This window comes from Talpa europaea, assembly GCF_964194135.1.
Source record: "Talpa europaea genome assembly, chromosome: 1".
NCBI classification, from domain to species: Eukaryota; Metazoa; Chordata; class Mammalia; order Eulipotyphla; family Talpidae; genus Talpa; species Talpa europaea.
This window is the reverse complement of record NC_140073.1, coordinates 65385583-65407197: the sequence shown is the minus strand read 5'-3', so window position 1 is coordinate 65407197 and position 21615 is coordinate 65385583. Positions and strand designations below refer to the sequence as shown.

General features: G+C 39.6%; 1 protein-coding gene across 1 annotated transcript; it reads right to left on the bottom strand.

Annotated features, from left to right (window-relative positions):
* Nucleotides 1–354: 354 nt before the first annotated feature.
* On the bottom strand, nt 355–21263 carry HYKK (hydroxylysine kinase; the record flags this gene model as incomplete). Its single annotated transcript, XM_084253566.1, has 4 exons — nt 355–815; nt 10041–10224; nt 19431–19570; nt 20918–21263. The coding sequence occupies 4 exons, from the start codon at nt 21261–21263 to the stop codon at nt 355–357; spliced, it is 1131 nt and encodes a 376-aa protein (XP_084109692.1).
* Nucleotides 21264–21615: the final 352 nt, after the last annotated feature.

Genomic DNA, 21615 nt, shown 5'->3' with positions numbered 1-21615 from the left:
GGCTAATGACTGCGTAGCCATGGTCCACTATTCCAAGTGATGTGCCATAGAAAGACGGTGCGGCAGGAATCTGGAGAACAGAGAGGTGAGAGGAGGTTTCTGGAATAGGACTTGAGAAATCATCTGATTCAAAATATCATCCTGTGTGCTTTACACATGTGAGATTCACTGAAAGACATGTTTGCTCATGTAGCGTTAAGTTAAAAAAAAAATCATGACATTGAAGATCTTAGCGCTTTCATGTGCACTGATCTGTTCTACCAACTCACTGATAGCTGTGCAGGGAAGTCACCCATACATTAGATTTGGTCCTAGCGAGTTTTTCATTGCTCAGGTTAATGTGCATTTGTCTAGTCACATGGGCATCCCAGATTCATAGGACTTGGCAGTTTCAAACCAGATCTCTTCGACAGCTTTACGGCCCATTTCAAACATTTGCTGTAAGTGTTTCCACCCAGTTTTTGCAGTAATCATGATATATTCTTTGTTCTCTGGATGGAGCTGGCAAGAGTATGCAGCTATGACAAGTGACTGACAAAAACGACTGCACACTAGCAGATACAAAGCACTCCTCTCCACAGTTGTCAGTGGAATTATACTTTCAAAGCCTGCAAGGACATGACCTCCTACTTGCATAGGATTCTTGCTTTCAATCATCATATACATGATGGTGATAGCTACTTCAAACACATAGTAGCCATAGCTCATGTCATCAAAGTCTAAAATCCCAGACACTTGATATACAGCATCTCCAGAGGCTGACTTGCTGGACTCTACTAAAATGTTATGGTCATTAAGATCTCCATGATTGATACCTGAAAGGAGAAAAATCGAGCAATGTAAGAACAGTTATTTAACAGTTCATTTCATCTCTGTTCATTTCCCTTGCTCAGATATAAGCATTCAAGTAATTTGATGAGCAGTCAGAGATTAAAAACCCAGGCCCTATTTTTCTTGAAATAAAATAATTTTCTCTGAAAAAGATAAAAAAAAAAGTTACTTGTACTTGTTTTGCTTTTGCTTCTTATCAATAAAAGGCCAGAAGATTAATATTGTAGCTATTGCAAACACCCGACTTTGGCTACCAGCAAAGTAAAGGGAAAAGAACTGCCCCATGCCAGAAATGTTAAAAAATAATATATTTATTATGCATATCCATTACAGGAAGCAAAGAGTCCTAGAATGGATCAGATGTGCCTTTATTTTATTTTTTTAATAAAGATTTATGTATTTTTATACAAGAACCAGGGTACAGGCCAGATACATGGGAGTGTGAGATGATTCACCAGAGACAGAGTGGGGAACAGAACAGGCAGACTGAAGAAATACACTGCTGAGGGGAGCAGCGGTTGAGATAGGAGAGGTCTGCTGCGCCATGTGGGACCCTCGCTGGCCAGCTGGGATCGAACCGGTGCTGCAGAGGCTGCGGACAGCTTCACAGTGCTGTGCTCAATCACCTGTGCCACCAGGGGAGGCCCAGTTGTGCCTTTATTTTAACCCAAGATTTCCAGAAATAAAATTTCTGATGACAAAGTAATTTTGACTTTTTCTAGTCTTCCAACTACTGGAATAGATGGTAATATTTTAAGTTAGCACTACTCAAAGTGAGGTAGGAGGGAGGTCTGTGGTAAGGGCTGGTGCACAAACTATTATTAATTTGCAAGAGATAAAACATAAATTGAAAATGTTCCGATTAACTTTTTTTTTTTTTTTTTTTTTTTTTAGAGAATCGTTGAAGAGAGTACAGACTAATTTGGGTGTTGTTGAACTTGCAGGGTAACTTTTGTGTGGTATGAGCTACTTGTAAACTTGAGCCTGATACTTTAAGGCCTTCGATCAGGCTGAAATGGCTTGGGGAAAAAATCCAAACTTGTTTGACAAGCACTGACTGACTGACAAGCACAGACTGAGGATTAGACAGAGATGGAGGTATCCCCGAGCAGTGAAGCAGTGAGTCATGTGTTTATTATAATATTTACTTCTAAAGCAATTTGATTTCTTCTGTATGATTTAGGATCACATAAACCACGTTTAGGTAACGTAACGCAGTGGGTGGCACACAAAAGCATTGACCATTATTATTGGTGCCTTGTCTGTTTCACGGGCGATGTTTCTCTCTAGAGGTTTGTCATGTTGCATGTCATATAATCCAGTGGCACCTTGGAATCTACAGAATATGTCACTTCCTGAATACAATCTGTAGACAAGGGAACCGTGCTTTCTCATTTCACTGCTTCTGTTGATATGTCAATGGCCTATCAAGAAAAGATAGTTATTTAATGCCTGGAAAAAGATGAAAATAGTTGTCAAAGGAATTCTGATCAAGATGGTAGAGTGAATGCCTTCTTTGATAATCAGTCCCCTTGTACTCAATATACACAACAATGATAAAAAGAAAAACAAAATATAGTCAATCTTAAAAACAAGATAGAAGAATGAAACATAGGCAAAATACTTAAACCTCAGAAGCATCCCTGTGGACTCATCTCTACCAGCAAAGAAAACAAAGGAGAAAATAAGCAGCTGGGAAAGTATAAAACTAAAAAGCTTCTATACAGCAAAATAGTGACCAAAACAGAGAGAGACCCTACTGAATGGGAGAAAGTATTTTGACACCATACATCTGATAAGGGATTGATATTGAAGATCTACAAAGTGCTATACAACTCAACAAAAATAAAACAAATAACTCAACCAAAAGATGGGCAGAAGAGGGGGCAACCCACAAACAACAATTACTGGCGGGGGTGGGGAGAAAAAGAAACACTTTTATACTGTGGGTGGGAATGCAGACTGATCCAGCCCCTTGGAAAACAGTTTGGATGTTCCTCAAAAGACAAAAATGGATCTGCCATATGACCCAGCAATTCCACTCCTGGGTATCTATTCAGAGAGCACAAAAATACCAATTTGACAGGAAACCTGCACTCTTGTGTTTACAGCAGCACTATTTACATTAGCTAAGATATGGAAACTAACCTAAATGCCCTAGATTGGTTGAGCTGATCAAGAAGATGTGGTACATATACATGATGGGATAATACTCAGTGATTAAAAAAGATAAACTCCCGAGATTTGTGGCAATGTGGATGGGCTGGAAGGGATCATGCTCAGTGAAGTGAGCCAGGGGAAAAACATAAACATCATGTGGTTTCACTTACTTGTAGAATCATGAGAAACTAAACAAAGGGTCAGACAAAGACAAACTCTGCTTCCTGGAGGCAGACTGAGATGGCAGACCAGAGACAGTCAGCAGGGAGGGAGAGAGGGAATGGGGAGAGCAGAGGAGGGAGAGTGGGATCATGGAAGAGAGGGCCCCAGTGGAGTGTGGTGGGGGACTGTAGGCACTCTGGTAATGGGAAAACTACAGATATTTAAAAAAAGACAAGACTAGATCTATATATTAAAAACCAAACAGAAAAGCCATGCTGTGAACAGGAATAAAACCACAGGTCTCTCTACTGTACTTCAGATAATCATTGTGCTTTACTCCTTTGGGGAAATAGGAACAGAAAGTGCAACCTGCCAGCTGGGGGAGCTCCCACGCCAGGGGCAGCCTGTGGACTCCGAAAGGGTGACCTCTGCTACCAATTCTCTGTAAGGACTGCTGCAGGTACAGGGAGGCAGAAGGACAGAAATATAGTATGAAACCAGTCACCAAACCAGTCTGCTGTATCAATATATTCTGTGTCTCACCATTTTAGTTACTAAAGTTTTTGGTTCCATTTCTATAGTTAGTTTCTTTTGGTTGTTTTTCATTCCCTGTGCGCTGGCATAGAGTATATTCTTTGGCCACAAGGAAATGACTCTAGAAAAATAATGGAGAACTTCTAAAACTGAAAAACATGAAAACTTCTAAAAATGAAATAGAGTGCAATAGATGAGTTTAAGAAATTAGACATAGCTGAACAGAATTAATAAACTAGAGGACAGGTTAGACAATTACCCAAAATGCAACATGGACAGAGAAAAAGATTTAAAACACAAATAAGAGATGTAGAGGACTCACTCTGCAGGCCTAACACTAGCTTAAATGGAGTCCCGAAAGGAGGAGACAGAATGGGGCACAGGTAAGAATTTTCTACAACTAATGAAAGATATTATCTGCATGCAGATTTGAGAAACCCAAGTTTAAAAAAAAAATCACTTAAGAGAAATCTTTATAAAAAGTGTGTGAGTAGTTTACAAACTACTAAAACACTGTAGCAAGTCTAAAATGTTCTCTAAAGGGGCTTCCCTGGTGGCTCAGGGGTTAAGTTAAAAAAAAAAAAAAAGAGAGAGAGAGAGAAAGAAATCTTAAAAGTATCTCATCAGAGAAAAGACAGGATGTCTTGATTTTTATTTATTTATTTATTTTTTAAGATTTATTCATTTATTTTTGCATAGAAGAACTGGGGTGTAGGCCAGAGGTACAGAAGTGGGGGGGGCAGTAAGAGGATTCACCAGAATTGGAGAGCAGAACAGGTGCATCTATTGAAATACACTGCCAAGGGGAGCAGCTGGTGAGACAGGAGAGGTCTGCTGTGCCTTATGTGGATTAGCTCCCTGGCTGGGGATCAAAGGCAGGCCAAGCAGTGATAGTGCTGAGACTTAACTCCTATGAGGCCCAGACAGAATGTCTTTGAGGCCCAGACAGAATGTCTTTAAAGGAGCAACAGATCAGACCTTAGCTGAGCTCTCTGAAAGAATGGAAGCTAGGAGACAATGGAATTCTAAAATTCCAAAATCCTGCATCCTAAAATTCTATAGGCTGTGAAAATATCCATCAAGAATAAACAATATTGTTGCTGAGTCTCTTTGGAAACAGCCCAAATGCCCAAAAATAGATGACTGGATCAAGAAGATGTGGTACATATATACCATGGACTATTACTCAGCATCCAAAAAAGATAAACACATGCAATTTGCAGCAACATGGATGGCGCTGGCAGGGATCATGCTCAGCGAAATAAGCCAAAAAGAAAAAGAAAAATACCGGATGGTCTCACTCATAGCAGGAATCTAGAAAACTTAAATAAGGGACCAGGAAAATGAATAACTATAAGAAAGTGAAAATCAAAATCAACAAAAAACTATGAACCAGAGACACTTTTTGGGGGGTGGGGGGCGGGAGGGGAGGGATTGGGGTCAGAAGGGGGGGTTTGCAATTGTATGGGGGAATACAAAAATAAAATTTATTATTTAAAAAAAAAAGAATAAACAATATGAGAACATTTTCAGACAAAACCAGTTAAACTTCACCATCAAAAAACTATATAAAGGAAAATCCAAAGGATGACTTTCAGGCAGAAAAAAAATAACTCCAGAAGTTTTGAGGTGCTAGAAGACATGGAGCCACATATGAGCAAATGTAAACAAATGACTAGAAAACCAAAACAATAATGTCTTTTGACTTTAAAAAATATGGAATTTCAGTTCACTAAAACAACAGCATAGACCTGAGGAAAGACAAATATAATTAAATATCTTAAATTTCTCCTCTTGAATAGCATTAGATTTTGGTAAGTTAAAGTTGCACATTAGAATTTCTAGGGTAACCACTCAAAAAATGGAAAGAGCATATAATTTTTAAGCTATTGGAGAAGAAAAAAAATGCAACAACAAAAACAATTCATTCAAAAAGAAGAGGAAAAAAGAAAATTGGGACAGAGAAAAAAATCAAGAGTTCAAAAATAAGAGTACAGTTGTAAGTTAGATGGAGCAGACATAAACACAAAAAGCATTAGAGGGACTCTTTACACTGAAAAAAGTCTCAGTAAGATAAAAATTGTAGTTTTTATGGGTACAGTGAGATATATACACATATTGAGATGTGAAGCTGTACTCCCAAACTTAAATAGCATTGTAAACGGAAGACAAATCAAAAAAATTTTGTTTAAAAAAGAAGACTTCTCATTTCATATGCACTTGTCCCAAAATATATGAAGCAAAAACTAACAGAATATAAGTAAAAAGTAAACAATCTACAATCAGAGGAGGTATAAAATATACTTTTCTCAGTAACAAGTAGGTAAAAATAAGAAAAATCAACTGCATAAAAAATGTAAACAACATGATTTAAAAACTTGACCTAACATATAATTTTGCACCCAATACATGTAGAATAAGCACACATGGACCATTTTTAAAAATTTACCAAGTGCTGCATTATAAAGTAAATCTTAAATTTCAAAGTACTAAAGTCATACAGAGCTGCTCTCTTCCAAATGGCAGCCACCAGGGATATGCTGTCATCTAAATTCATTAAGATTAAATAAAATTGAAAATCCATTCCTTAGCTGCACCAGCCACGTTTCAAATGCTCAGCAGCCACACAGAAGCTATTGTATTGGGCAATACATATACAGAAAATTTCCACTACTGAAATAAAGGCTACTGGATAGCACGGATAAAAAGCATTTTCTCTAACCGTAATGCAACTGTAACAGAAATCAGCAATAAAAGGATAACTAAAAAATTCACCTTATGTAAATGGAGACCAATATTCATAGATTATTTAATCTTTTAAGTATAAATATAAATGTACTATAATATCAGTTTTCTCAAGTTTTTTTTTTTAAAGATTTATTTTACTCATGCATACAAGAACTGGGGTACAGGCGACATGCGCGGGAGGGTGAGAGGATTCACCAGAGACAGAGTGAGGAACAGAACAGGCAGACTGATGAAACACACTGCTGAGGGGAGCAGCAGGCGAGACAGGAGAGGTCTGCTCACCATATAGGACCCTCCCCAGCCAGCCAGGTTGAACCGGCGCTGCAGAGGCTGCGGACAGCTTCACAGCGCGGTGCTCAACTGCCTGCACCGCCAGGGAAGACCCTAACCAAGTTATTTAAAAATATGACACAATGATATCAAAATTGACATACAAGCGTAAATTTCCAAAAAACAGTCAAGACCCTCTTATAAAAGAACAAGAAGGCAGGATGATGAGAAGACTTAGAAAGTTAAAGAAATTAAGATAAAGTATGATATTTCTTAGGAATATTCTCAAATGGCCCAGCTATCTTTGCTCCAGGGACATGCTGGTTGTGCTTTCCTACTTCCCAAAAAGCTAAGGGTGGCCGTGTGACTTTTGGGCCACTGAAAAGAACAGAAGTGTCACTTCATGACAGAAAACTTAGGAGTCAACACACAATTTACTGCATTCTCTTTCCCCTTACCAATACTCCAGATGATAAAAGTCCCATTGCTCTAAATCCCAGCGTGAGAATACACAGAACAGAGCCCAAGCCAATCCATGAAACTTGAGGTAGAAATAAACCTTCATGACTTCAGTCCCTAGTACTCTGGGCATTATTTCTCACCACAGTATAACGTAGTCAAGCTAATCATAGTATGACATGCATATAGAGAGAGATAAAACAACCCACAGAATAAAGTGGAGAGTCTATAAACATCTTTGATTACAACAGAGGTGGTGACTGCAAAACAAAAGGAGAAAAGATGACTTTCAAAATATATTGATCAGCCGTAAGTAAAATTCACACCATACTATAAAGATAAATTCCAGGGCCTCCCTGGTGACACAGGGGTTAAAGTCACAGCACTATCAAGCTATTGCCAGCCACTGCAGCATGAGTTTGATCCCCGGTCAGGGAGCTACCCACATGGTGCAGCAGACCTCTCCTGCCTCGCCCATTGCTCCCCTCAGCTGTGGATTTCAGTCAGTCTGCCTGTTCTGCTCCCCACTCTGTCTCTGGTGAATCTTTTCACCCCCAACATCTCTGGCCTACACCCCAGTTCTTGTACACATAAATAAATAAATCTTTGAGAAAAAATTAATAAATTCCGGATGTATTTTAGACCTATTATGGAAGGCAAAAATGATTCAACTTTAGAAAGATAATATAGAAGAATATCTTCATAACCAATAGGTAGGGAAACACTAACTATGAAGCAAAAGACTGATTTATTTGAAGCGATAAATTAAGGATTGTTATCAAAACACATCACACAGAGAGTGAAAATACAAGCCATGGAATGGGACAAAATATTTCAACACATACAGCCGATGTGGGACTCATAGCCAGAAAATATTTCAAATTTCTGGTCAATGATAATTCCAATAGATTATCCCAATAACCAAAAAATATCCCAATAGAAAAACAGGCAAACGACTAGACTAGGCATTTCACAAAACAGTTTATTCAAATGGCCCATACATAGGGAGGTATGTATGAAAACCACAATGACAATCGTCAGATTGGCAAAAAATTTTAAAGTCTGACAATTGCAATGACAACTTTTATACTAGGCTAGTAGTAGTATAAAGTAATACAACCAGTTTGGAAAGCTGGTGTTATTACACTAGTAAAACTGAATAAAGACACGTCTGATGACTTAGCAATCCTATCCCAGAGCTCAGGCAGTCACAGACCAAAGACCTCAAGAACATGTTCTGAGACACAGGAGCAAAAAGACACCGGAGCATGCACAGTAGCACCATTCTTAATAGACCAAAATTAGAAACAACTCAAACATCTTTTAAGACTAGAACAGCTAGTGTGGTGTATTTATAAATAGAATACTCTGAGGTAATAAAAATTTAAAAACTAGCCACACATGACAACATGAAGAACCTTACTTTAGTAGTATTAAGTAAAATAAAAATTACAGGGAGAACACACGTGAATATACACTGCAGGCAGAGAACGGGGCAGGGAGCCCTGTTTGGAGGTCACTGCAAGAATTCAGATGAGAAATGATGGTGCCTGGACCAAGTGGTAGGAGTGAAGATGGGGAAAGGTGGTTAGATGTAGGGCATATTTTGAAGTTAGAAATGATAGAATTTGATTGGATGTGACTTGTGAGCGAAAGAACAAAGCCAAGGCTGATGACACCTCGGTTTTTGGCCAGACAGATGGTGAACGGTGGACACCATTTAAAGGCACGAAGATGAATGGGGTTGGGGGGCAGCAGGGAGGGAGGGCAGGGTTGAGAGGTAAAATCAGCTCTGATTATGCTCCCACCTTACACTGTGCTTACACAATGGACCAAACCAAGTGCTCCTTGGCCTCCAAATTCCTATGTTGAAGCTCTCACTCTCAATATAATGGCACTTGGAGAAAGGGCTATTTTGGAGGTGACAATTGGATTTAGGTGAGGCCACAAGGGTTAGGGCTTCATGATAGGGTGAGTGTCTTGAGAAGAAGAGAAACCAGAGAGCTTGCTTGCTCTCGTTCTGCCATGTGAGAACATGGAAAGAAGGTGGCTGTCTGCTGCCTGGAAGAGAGTCACCAGAACCTGACCATCAAAGGACCCTGATCACAGACTTCCAGGCTCCAGAGATGTGAGAAAACAAGTGTCTGCTGTTTAAGCCACCCAGTCTATGGTGGTGTTTTTTAATGGCAGCCTGAGCTGCCCAGCACAGGAAGCAGAGGGCACAAGGGACACACACTCCTACCCCAGCCTTTTGAGAAATCCCCCCAGTTCCTTGTATTTTGATCAGTGCTTCAAGCTGAGTCAAAATGCTGGTGACACCCCAGGGAAACTACTGTCCATGCACACAGGACATACACCCAAATATGCTCATTATAACATCACTTATACACAGAAAAAATAGCAACGGACTAAAATCTTATTAACAAGAAAATAGAGTAAAAAAAATTACAGCATGTTCAAATAAATTATGGTATACAGATACTAGAGTACTAGTCAGCAGTTTAAACTAAATGAAGTTGAACTACATACATTAAAAGGATAAATCTGAAAAATATAATGTTGAATAAAAAACAGGCTGCAGAACATACAATGTGATACCATTTATGAAAGTTGGAAATACTATATATAACTTCTGATACATACATATGGGGTAATGATATTAAAACATGCATAAAAATTTAGTAGGGAGGGGAGAGGTGGAATCACGTAAAGTTTAGAGGGGGCTTCAAGGGAAGCAATTTTAAGGAAAGTACAATTCTTTAAAAAGCAACAGGAGCAAATAAGGCAAAAAAATTTAATTCGATAAAGCTGGTTTGAAATTTGACAATTGAAATAAATATCAAGAAAAATACTTATTTGACTGGAGAAATACTCACATTCTCGAAAATCAGTTAATTTGGTCATCACCTCACTCTTGAACAGCTGAATGACTTGTTCAACGATCTCTCGATTTTGATTCTGGTCCAAGGCATACAGATATTTCTCCAGAAGAGGAATGTTTTTCAGATTCCAGATGAAGTTCTCCCGACGAAGACTACTTAACTTTGGATGCTGGAATTTCTAAATCAAAAGCAAAAAACTCTTAAAACTCCTGACAGAGCAGTTACTGCTACAAGACATGCTGTGTGCCAGGAGAGGCACCTCCCAGTGCAAGCCAGGGGCACGGGGTGAGAGCCAGCGTTCTCCCAGGCGCCACTCTACACATGGTGTAAGTATGACTGTATGGGACCTCACAGCTTTAAGAGCAAATGCTTATCTCATTTGACCCTCATAAAGTTGTGAAGACAGCAGTATCCATAGCCTACAACAGGAGACAGTTCTGAAGAACACTGCTCTCACCCACGTGACCTGCCCTGGTGCCTTGTGACCTCTTGGATTCCATTTTCTTCCCTTTGCTCACTCTCCTCCAATCACTGTTCAGGGACCATGCAGTCATGCTTTTTCCTTTCCATTTGTTGTTGTCTTACCGTGGGATGCTGGTCCCCAGATACCCCGATGGGTAGTGTCCTCAATTCCAACAGGCTTTTACTCTAAAGTCACCTTTTCTGGGCAAGCTTCCTGACCACTCTATCTAAAACTTCAACCCTCTCTTCAATACTTCTCATCCCTCTTCTTTGCTTATTTTCTATTTTAAGCAATTAGCACATACTGCTATTTATCAGTCACTGTCATCTACTTACCTCCCTTACTGTCTATTCTCACTCGGCTGTCAGCTGCACGAGCACCGGGAAATTTGGTTTTGGTATATTTTGCTCATTCCTACATCCCGATGTCTAATTCAGTGTCTGCACAAGGAAGGCACTGCCAAAGCAGTGTTTGCTGAATAAAGGAATGTTCTTAGAACAGAAAATTGGGAGTTTGAAATTTTGGAATTGTAACCACTTTACGTAAAATTCTAAGTAGCTTCACCGAGCATTGCAAAAGTGAGAAAACTGAAGTTTAGAGAGGGACGCATGAGGAATCCGCCATGGGGCCAAGGGAGGACTTGGTCACGGGCTAAGAGCGAGAGGTCTCTTCCACAGAGAGTGACAGGTGCCCAGAACAAAGTTCGCCAGGTAGAGCAGTTTTCAAATTATTGACCATTGCTCTCAGTATGAAACACATTTTACATCACAACTCACTAAAGAGGCAACATGTACATATAAAGAAAAAAGTCTTAGTGAACAATATATATAACATTACATCTGTATTCTGGTGGGTTTTTTTTTTTTTAAGTTCTTATTCCATTTCTTCAAAAAGTGTTCTTCTACATTGATTTCAACAGCCTCATGACGTGGAGTTTGGAAACCTTCCCCAATACGTCTGTTATCACTACCATATCCTTTCTAAGTGGATATGAATACTTCTTGTAGGATGTTTTTCACTCTTACTGAGATGGTTCTGTATCCTTCCTCTTGCTGAATTAAAATGTGCTTCTTCAAATAGTGTCCATGCCACTGGTTCCACCTGTTTCCTCTGGAGCCATCTGGAAGAGGATTAGCCCTTCTTCTACACAGCTCTAGATATTTGAAGACAGGAAACCTGGCCCCTTAGAGTAAACCTTTCTAGTTCTTTCAGTTACTCCTCACATGACATGGTTTTGAACCTCCTGACTATCTAATGTGCTAAATGCCATTGTGGATAACAAAAATACACCAAAGGCATTGAAAGCAATGTTAGGAGTTGAGGCTTTGGAGGGTGGGGTTGGGGCTAAAGATGAAGATGTGTGGAGATAGTGGAGAAAAAATACGTTCACACTATGCCTCTTTGTATGTTTGAAATTTTTATCATGTGCACATAAAAGTTTTATTTTCTTTATTTTTTTAAAAGATTTATTTTTTATGCATACAAGAGCTGGGGTGCAGGCCAGAGGTGTGGGGGTTGAGAGGATTCACCAGAGACAGAGTAGGGAGCAGAACAGGCAGACTGACTGAAATATACTGCTGAGGGGAGCAGCGGGCAAGTCAGGAGAGGTCTGCTGTGCCATATGGGTAGCTCCCTGGCTGGGGATCAAACTTGTGCTGCAGAGGCTACAGACAGCTTCATGGGTTGCATCTCAACCCCTTGTGCCACCAGGGAGGCCCTAACTTTTATTTTTAAGAAAAGTGAAATGTAACACTTGTTGGGTTTTCAATGGAGCAAAAGTCCACTCAGAGAAGGCCTCGGGCAGCTAATATGGTGGCCCTGTTATCCCGTACATCCCGCAGGAGTATAGAGTGATGGGAGGAATACTTGGGATCTGGACTGGAAATCAGATCTAGGTTTTCACTAGCTCTACCATGAAATAGTTCAGATCTTAGTTTCCTTCGGAGTAAAATTGTAACAGGGTGGCCCCCAGGAAAAGGGGAGGTTGCAGGTTCCCTGCCCCACCCAAAGGAGAGTAGAACTGAGCAGGGGGGAAAGAAGCTGGAAAGGAGACTGGAGAAGGAAGGAAGCAGGATGGAGAGCAAGAAGGAGAACTGGAGGAGGCATGTGGAGCAGAGAGACATGTGAAGAAGCTCCACTTGCTTTTTGGTTCTGGACTGGTTGAAACAGATGTGGCTGAGACCCATGGGGAGGTTAACAATGGCAGCTTTTATCTTGATTTTGATTTTGTTTTTCTTTTCTCCCAGACTTGTCTGGCTGCTTCTGACCATTTTCCATGGGTCCCTGATAAAAGGAGCTTTAGACTTGTGGCAAGCCTTTGCCCCTTGCTTTGGGCCAATCATGCTTGGCTGGAGTTTTACCCACGAAGGGATGGGTGGCTTTGGGTGCTTGATTTGGAAAATATATTCTTCCCCTTTTCTGTACTGCACTCTAATGTATTAAAGTTCCTTTCCATTAAATGTCTACATGTTTTATCTTGATGCAGCTGATGGCAGAACCTATTTAGAACAGGCAGGTTTGGGGGTTCTGGGTTGTCCCTCTCCCTGCCCTGTAACAAAATCAGAATACAAATGCCAATCTCACCATCATGTACAAAAAAACTACAACAAGGAATGACACTTCATACAAACAGATGCTCAGTAAACATTTGCTGAATGCGAACATTGTGGCCAATATACCCGACTTCTCTGGCCTTTATCTGTTTGGCTCCTTAGTATTTCAAACTGCATTTGTGATAGTTTAATCACTGCTCCTTATGAGTCTGTATCAGCCTACGTCTTGTCAGCTTCCTCACTCTCTATGCCTCACCCCATTCCCATTCCCTAAGCACCTTGCATTCTCTTGTACAAACCTCTGACCACAGTCATTTTCCCAAACCTGCCCTGTATTTTCTTCTTTCTCACACAGAAAGGAGATTTTCAGATTCTGAGATTAACCTCCAGATCACCTTTGATCAAACAGAAGTAAAATTCCAGTACAGATTAGTTGGTCCCTTCACTTGTGAAATGTCACACTTCTGGCCATTATTGACCATAGGTCTCCCGCCTACCCTGGGCTTCCTGCCCAGTTGCTGGAAGTGTCGGTGCCCAGCCATACCCCTAGCAGATCAGTCAACTTCTGCCACGCCTACAAGATTAAAATACTGCACCTGTGTGGAATTGCAATGGACTCTGTGGCTCATATAAAAACCAAGAACTTACCTCCTGTAAAGACATGCTTTGCATTTAGGTGAGGCATGGCAACAAAGCATGATACCTGCATGGCAGTACCAAGTAAGGAATGCTTTTCTTGGGTCCCTGTACAACTCCCCCATCCCATGCCAGACAACTAAAATAAGCTGTACAGCAGAGCAGCAGATGGTGAACGACACAGCAGAACTCACTCAGCAATGATGTGGTGTCATCTCCTTTTGAAAACTATACTGGTCATTTCAGAATACAGAAGTAAAATTGAAATGTCAATGGCAACAGGCATATGAATGAAGCCCACAGAGGCAGAGTAGAAGGGAAGATGAATGATAAAGAACTCTTACATGTAACAGGTGCTTATTTAAGTAGATTTGTTTCTGAGGGTGGTGGAGAGTTTACTGAGACATCTACCAGTTTTAACAGTTTTCTAAATGAAATTAATATATGAAGAAAAAAATTTATAGTAATTTAATTATAACAGCTCATTTTAATCCAAATTATATTAATATTCAGAAATTGGTATTTTAATGAATATCCATGGGTGGATTTGCTTCAACCTAATTGAAAACTATATCATCTGAAATGCTTAACATATTTTCCACCCAAAATCTTGCACCACTCAATAATTATCTGTTGAATAAATGAACAGAGTGCAATGTGAAATGGTAACATAAGGGTAACATAATGGTAACTACTGCCAACATAAGGGAAACAAAAGAATCTGTCAGTTGATAAACATTTCCTGAGCTTCAATTATGCCCCAGAGACTGTGGGGCAATATGGTCCTGGACCCAGTGATGAGTGTCATTCCACAATGGGGAGATGACTGGTAACATAATTCTGTATTTTTATCAGACTTTCCTTAATGAGTCACCGAAAGGTTTTTTTTTTTAGCACCAAAAATAGTTATTTCTGTTTGGGGATGAAAGGATAAATAAATACTTTTTAGACAGTAACACTGACTCCAGTTTCTGTCCATGAGAGAGTAACAGGAGCTAGGTTTACTCTCCTGGTTGTAAGAGCTACAACACTGCACAAAATATATCAAATGATGGTTTTCAGGTTACTAAACATCAGGCAATGAAGGATAGAGATTCCTGAAAGATTGAAAATAAATGAAATGAGTTTGTGTTGCTTTAATGCTATTAGAGAAGCCACAGTACAGGCAGGGGACACAGGCTTAGCTTTGAACCCTGGGCTCCAGTGTGCGGAACAGATGATCAGAAAACAGAAGCTAATCATATAAATCAGCTCTACAGAGCTTAAGACTGCCCTTGCCTTGAGAATTTGTAAATAGTTTATGATCAATGTTCCAGGATAAGGAAATCACTCAAAGCTGGGGAAAGAACCACCTGTAAGTATTCCCAGTATTAGAGGGAATAGTACAGGATAAGTACCAGATTGGAAATCTAGTTCATAGGACAATGGGTAGAAAATGCAGAAGCATTTTGCATTGGTAGTAGGGAATAACTGTTCCTTGACAGTACCTAATTTCAGCCCTAACTCCACCTATCAAGTAGTAAAATCAAGAAACAGAATCATCAAGCTGCCTCCAAGTAATATAACTATCCACTCAAGGAAGCTCAATGAACGCCAAGCACAAGAAACATAACCAAAATTATACCAAGACACTATATCCAACTGTCAAAAGTACAGATAAATAGAAAATCTTATCAATAAACACACACTGGCATGCATGGACACACACACATATACACACAATATATTAAATTTAGAGGACTAATTTAACAGCAGACTCGTCAGAAACAATGCAAGAAAGAAGAAATGGAGTAATGTCTTTACAGTACTAAAAGAAACCATCAAAGTTTGCACTCAATGAAAGTATCTTTCAAAAATGAAGGTGAAACAACTTTTTCAGACATGAAAAGTTGGAAAAATTCATCACTGGCACACCTGTACTATGAGAAATGTTAAAGGAAAGTTCTTTAGGTAGAAGAATATAATACCTGATGACCTACAATATAATATAATATAATACCTGATGAACTACAATATAATACCATGGACCTACACGAGTGATGAACAGCACTGTAAAAGGTAAAACCCTAGGTAAATACATCATTTTCTAATTATTTAATTCTATTTAATTACTTTAAACAAAAATAATAACAATGTATTATGATGATAATGACATAAATACAAGTAAAATATACTACAACACTAGTATAAAGGCCAGGAAGGAAGAGACAGAAGTATATTATGAAAAAAGTGACAGAATATGACATTAAGGTAGACTGATCAGTTAAAGATATATTTTATAACCCTTATGTAACCACTAAAATAACAAAATAAAGAGTTAGAGCTAATAAGGCAAAAAAGAGATTAAATGAAATAATAAAAACTACCAACCAAAACAAGCACAAAAAAATTAAAAATTAAAAAATATATGGGACAAATAGAAAACATGTATCAAGACAATAGTGTTAAACATAAGTATATTAATAATAACATTAAATGTAAATGGTTGAAAAACATACCAAATGAAGAGCATAGGTAGACTAGATAAGAAAGCAAGACCCAAATACGTACTCCTCCAAGAAACACATTTCAATTATAAGACTTAATGTAAAGCAGCAAAGAATTTTTTCATTCATTTCTAGACTAAAAATATCAATTCTCTGGGATAAAAGGAATGAAAAAAAAAACTTTCTAACTCTTCTTTTTACAGTGTTCCCAGGCCCATCCTCTCTCTCACTTGATTGCTTGTAAAGGCCCATCATCTTACCCCTGTCCCTAAAGCTTCAGACAGGTAGAAAAGAAAGTGTGCACTGAGCAAGGAGTGGTCGCAAGCAAGCTACGTCCATCAGCCACTAGAGGAACACAATGTGAAATAACTAGAGTATGAACTGCCTTCCTTTATGTGAGAAACCTCACCTTCCATGGTGCTCAGCTATTCCCCACCTACTCCACCAACCCTCTGGTCCTCTGTTCCATATGAAGCTTCCCACATGATTGATAGCAGGGGAGTGCCTGGCCTACATTAGAGTAGGGTATGTCCCAGCAGACACAGGTTAAATCCATCTTGCTTAACCCTTCCTTCTCCCACAAGCTTATCTTTAAACCAGTCACCAAATCTGGTTGACTCTGACTCCTAACTATACCTAGACCTTTTCTTGGTTGAAGTTCTCAATTAGTTTTCACCTGACAAATGCATTAGATTTAGATACATTCCCTGCCTTCATTCTTTCTGTCAAACTACCCACTATCCTGGCCCTGAGAGAGTCATAAATTATAATAGAGATTGAAAACCTTGAAAACCTTCCAAGGCTCCAAACTTCCTCTAACACAAAGTCCAAACTCCTTAATGCTGTATATGCTAGCATGCTTTATAATCTGACTTCACCCTATGTTTCCAACTTTATCCCGTCTCTCTCAGATTTAACCTTTATAATCCAGCCACATGGAAGGTTCTGGAGCACAGTTATTGTCTCTCCATGATTTTCTGCATGTTCTGTCCTAAAGCAGGCATTTCTCCTTTTCTCTCTCTGATGGACGACTAACTTTTTTAAGAACCGGCTCGAGTTGCTTATTAATTAATTAATTAATTTTTAACAAGCCTTCTTGGAATGTATCTATTACTGTGAGACATCAAGGGTAAAAGATGATTAATTAAAGCACAAATGCTGGGGGTGGGTGGGGGAAAAAAACCACAAATGCTACTCTTAATGCATTCACACAAATGCTATTCTTAAGAAGCTCAGTGTTCCTTATGTAGTGTATGTAATAAGAAGCATAGATGTACAACAAATAATTATACCACCATAGGTGATAGACTGTTACTCCAATGGCCCATGTGAGCCATGCTTCTTGGTATTCATGACCTTATGTGGTTTCTCCCAGCTGACTTGGGATGGGACATATTACACATGCTTTGGCCGGTGGGACTTAGCTAGCATGATTCAAGCAGAGCCTTGATAAGCGCTTGTAATGTGGGCTTGTCCTTTTGGAATGCTGTCCTGGAAGTCAGCAGCCATACTGCAAGGATATGCAGGCCACCCTGGAGGGTAAAACACCACATGAAGAGAAAAAGTCCTATGGAAAGGAGCTGAAGCATCCCATGCTGCATGAGTAACCCCAGTCAATGCCAAGTAAGGGGTCTCCTAAGCCCAGCATGCAGGGCCTGCTGAACATTAAGTAGAGCAGAAGAATCACCACAAAATCAAGAGAAATAAGTCATTATTGTTTTAAGTCAGTATATTTTGGGGTGGTGGGTAACACAGCAACTATTTAGATTAAAAGGGACACAGTACCTAAGTACAGCCATGGAAGGCTGAATGTACACCATTCAGGAGCAGCGGAGAGAAGGAAATGATCACCTCTGTGCATCATGGGAAGAGAAAGTGTCAGGGAACATTTCACAGAGGTGAAGCTGGAGCTGTGTGACAAGGATAGAGAGGAGTTATACAGAGCAGAGAAAAGGTATCACTGGTTGAGAAAATAGCAAAGGCACATGTGCATGACCCAGATTGGCATTTAGGTGAGAAGCTCTACATTGCTGGGGAGAAAAGCATGAAAGGGGAGATGAGGTTGATGAGACTGAGGGGAGGGAGTAGGGCAGGCAAGGACTAGGCCACACAGGTCCTTGTGTAAAAGAAACGCTGAGAACAATGGTTTTCATTTTGAAGCCAGTGAGAAGCAACTGCCAGGTCTCACCTATAAAACTCAAATAATCAGTTTATAATTTTAAAAAGTCACTCTATAGTGTCTGTAGTGATACATATAAATTGGAAGAGGAAGAAAAACCAAATGCAGGGAGGCTACAGTCATAAGCTAAAGATAGTTGAGACAGGCACAGAAAGAAGTAGATGGATTATAGAGCCATTTAAAAGGTCTGAACAGCACTTTGGAGTAATTGCAAGTGTTTTAAAACAGTGTGAAAACTGATTTACTCATACAGGCTATAATTACTTTTCAAACTATTTGTCCCCCCAGAACACACTTCTCTAGGACATGGAATTCTCCACTTTTCCCTGCTGCCTGCACAGAAGAGGTACTCAGTGAAAACATGCTAAATAAATGAAGATATTTTGTGGGCAGGTCTGGAAAAATATTTGTCATACATGATACTATCTTTATAGGTCAAAAACACACTTAACACAAGTCATTTTAATCCATCTGCAACTTAGCTACTGCTTCCTACAGAGCTCTAGCTGGTAACACCTTATCTCAATCAAAACTTTAAGTTTTAACTTGTGAATATAGACCGCAGTATTTATTTATTTATTTGCTTGTTTGTTTATTTAATTATTTAGGTAGAAGAACTGGGGTGTGTAAGCCAGAGGTGCAGAGAGTGAGAGGATACACCAGAGACAGAGTAGGGAGCAGAACAGGCAGATCTAATGAAATATACTACGGAGGGGAGCAGCGGGTGAGACAGTCGGGGTCTGCTGCACCATATGTGGATTAGCTCTTTGGCCAGGGATCAATTCAGATCACAGTGGTGATAGCACTGAGATTTAACTCCTAGGCCACCAGAGAGGTCCACTATATCCTAAATTTCTCAAAATGTGAGTAAACTTCCCACTATACCAGTAAAGTAGACCTTACTGTCATGAAATTCATGTAATCTAGGGTTAGGGTTCAGTTTTCTTCATAACACACCTTAGGAAGCACCACACATAAAAAGAGAATCTGACCCTGGATTTATTTTAAAAAATAAATCAAATCCATACGAATACTAATAAAAAAACAAACAAACCCCTCAAATCTTACCTCTAGTGTCTTATCCAATTTGGCAGCTAGCTTTCCGATTTCATATAACAGTTGGGGGCTGATGGAAATCTCAGCTATAGGTCTTCCCGGGAGGTAAGTCAGCAGCCTCACCAAGTAGCTTTTGGTTTCAGATCCACTATCTAGATGGGTGGAAATACATATTCTTTCAATTAATCTTGAAAAAAATAATTGGAGGTCATTTTGTTTTTGCAATTATTGCCAAGAATAAGAGAGACTACACAACACACACACACACACACACACACAATGTGCCAACCAGCAGTACTCCGGAGTGGATGACTCCAACAGGTAGAACAGATCAACCTTAGAAGATGAGAATCATTCATTCACATGGAAACAAAATTACAGCTTCAACTCTGCCAGCCTTAGCACTAAACATAAGTGGATGCCTAAAACACTTCTTCCTGAGTTTACAATTGAGGAACGTGTGATATAAGAAATGACTGCCTCGAAATCAAAGCTTCTCAGAGACAAACTGGGGAACAGCCTATTTGCAACACATGACAATAACTAATTACTCCTCAGGAACTATTATGGGTGTTAGTTGTTTGGAGCAATGCAAATTTAGATAGACAGGATGAACAATGAAAAGAGAAAAAGAGGGCCTCCCTTGGTGGGTGGCGCAGCAGATTGAGCGCCACGCTGTGACGCTGTCTGCAGCCCCTGCAGGTGTGTTCAATTCCTAGCCAGCCAGGGAGAAACCCACAGGGCGCAGCAGACCTCTCCTGCCTTGACCTGCTGCTCCCCTCAGCAGTGTCCTTGGTCTGTCTACCTGTTCTGCTCCCCGCTCTGTCCCTGGTGAATTCTCTCACTGTCCTACGCCTCTGAATGTACCCCAATTCTTGTATAAATAAATAAATATTTAAAAAAAAGAAAAGAGAAAAAGACTGAGATTTTAGGCCTTCAAAAAATGCCAAGGAATTGAGTTCAGGCTGCTTCTTAAGAGCATTCTGGCAGGCATATCTTAACATTTTGGCATTTAGAGTTGAAAGAGACCAAGTCTCATGGAGGACTTGTAGTCTTACGAATTTAAGTGGCATACCCAAAGTCACACAAACAGTAATGACAGAGCTGGGATCTAAAATTCCTGATTTCTAGTTCTGTGTTCTATCAACTATGTAACAGCACCAAAACAGACTGCTGCTGTGATGAATACAAACATTTAATTATTTTTCTGCCTAACCAGCCCCCCTCCAAAAAATTTCCTCTGATTTTTGCAAGACCTCTTAGCTGCTTATCCATGAGATCCTTTCTAAGCAGAAGTGTTAGCATCAGATCCCAGGTCTAACCCCTTCTGAATAGGAGCCCCTATTCCCACCTGGGTGATGCTGTGGCTACTCTCAACAGCTGAAAAATAACCATGTCTACACTTGGAATTATGAATCTGTTCTTGGTATTTCTATTTGTAGCAAAATGTAGTAGTAATGTACATGGATAAGTGACAGATGAATGAGTTGGTCTCTTACCTATGGACATGAGAGAGGTTATGTTGTCCCCTTTAGTATGAAAAACAGAGGCTGTAGGAAATCCAGCTGCTCTCAGAAACATGATGATGTGACTCTGCACTTCAATCAGGTCTGGAGTTTTGCTAGACTCAGTGTTATTTATTTTGAGGACATATTCAGCTGGACCATCAGTAGTGTCTTTGGTTCTTGAAATGCATACATGAAAGTTTTGGTCATCATAGCTAGGAAGTGGCTGGATCTTGGAAACCTTTAACCCAAATACTGATTCCACAAGTGCACAGGCTTGTACTTCACTGAAAGCGGGTTTGGTAAGAGCCTGTGATTGCTGGTCATCTCCAGTTGACATTATGTCTGGGGGGGGGGGAAACAATCTAGAAAGGGGATATATAATACATATGTTTATTTAAATGATTTCTCTTAAGATAAATCAACAATGTTTCTCAATATTGATTTTGTACTTCTTGAGATTATTAATTTTCACCCAAAGTTCAAAAATTAAGTTCAGCAAATGAAGTAAAGTATATGTTTTGACAAGTGAATAAACACCCTTGCAGCAAAAATTATTTTAAAACTCACCTTGCTTGCTGATGTTACCTTTCAAATGACAGAACACCCACGAGGAAAGCATATTGGTATTATCTAGTCAAATTCCTTCTACCCCTTCCCCCCATCAACTTTCTTTACAGGGAAAATTTCAA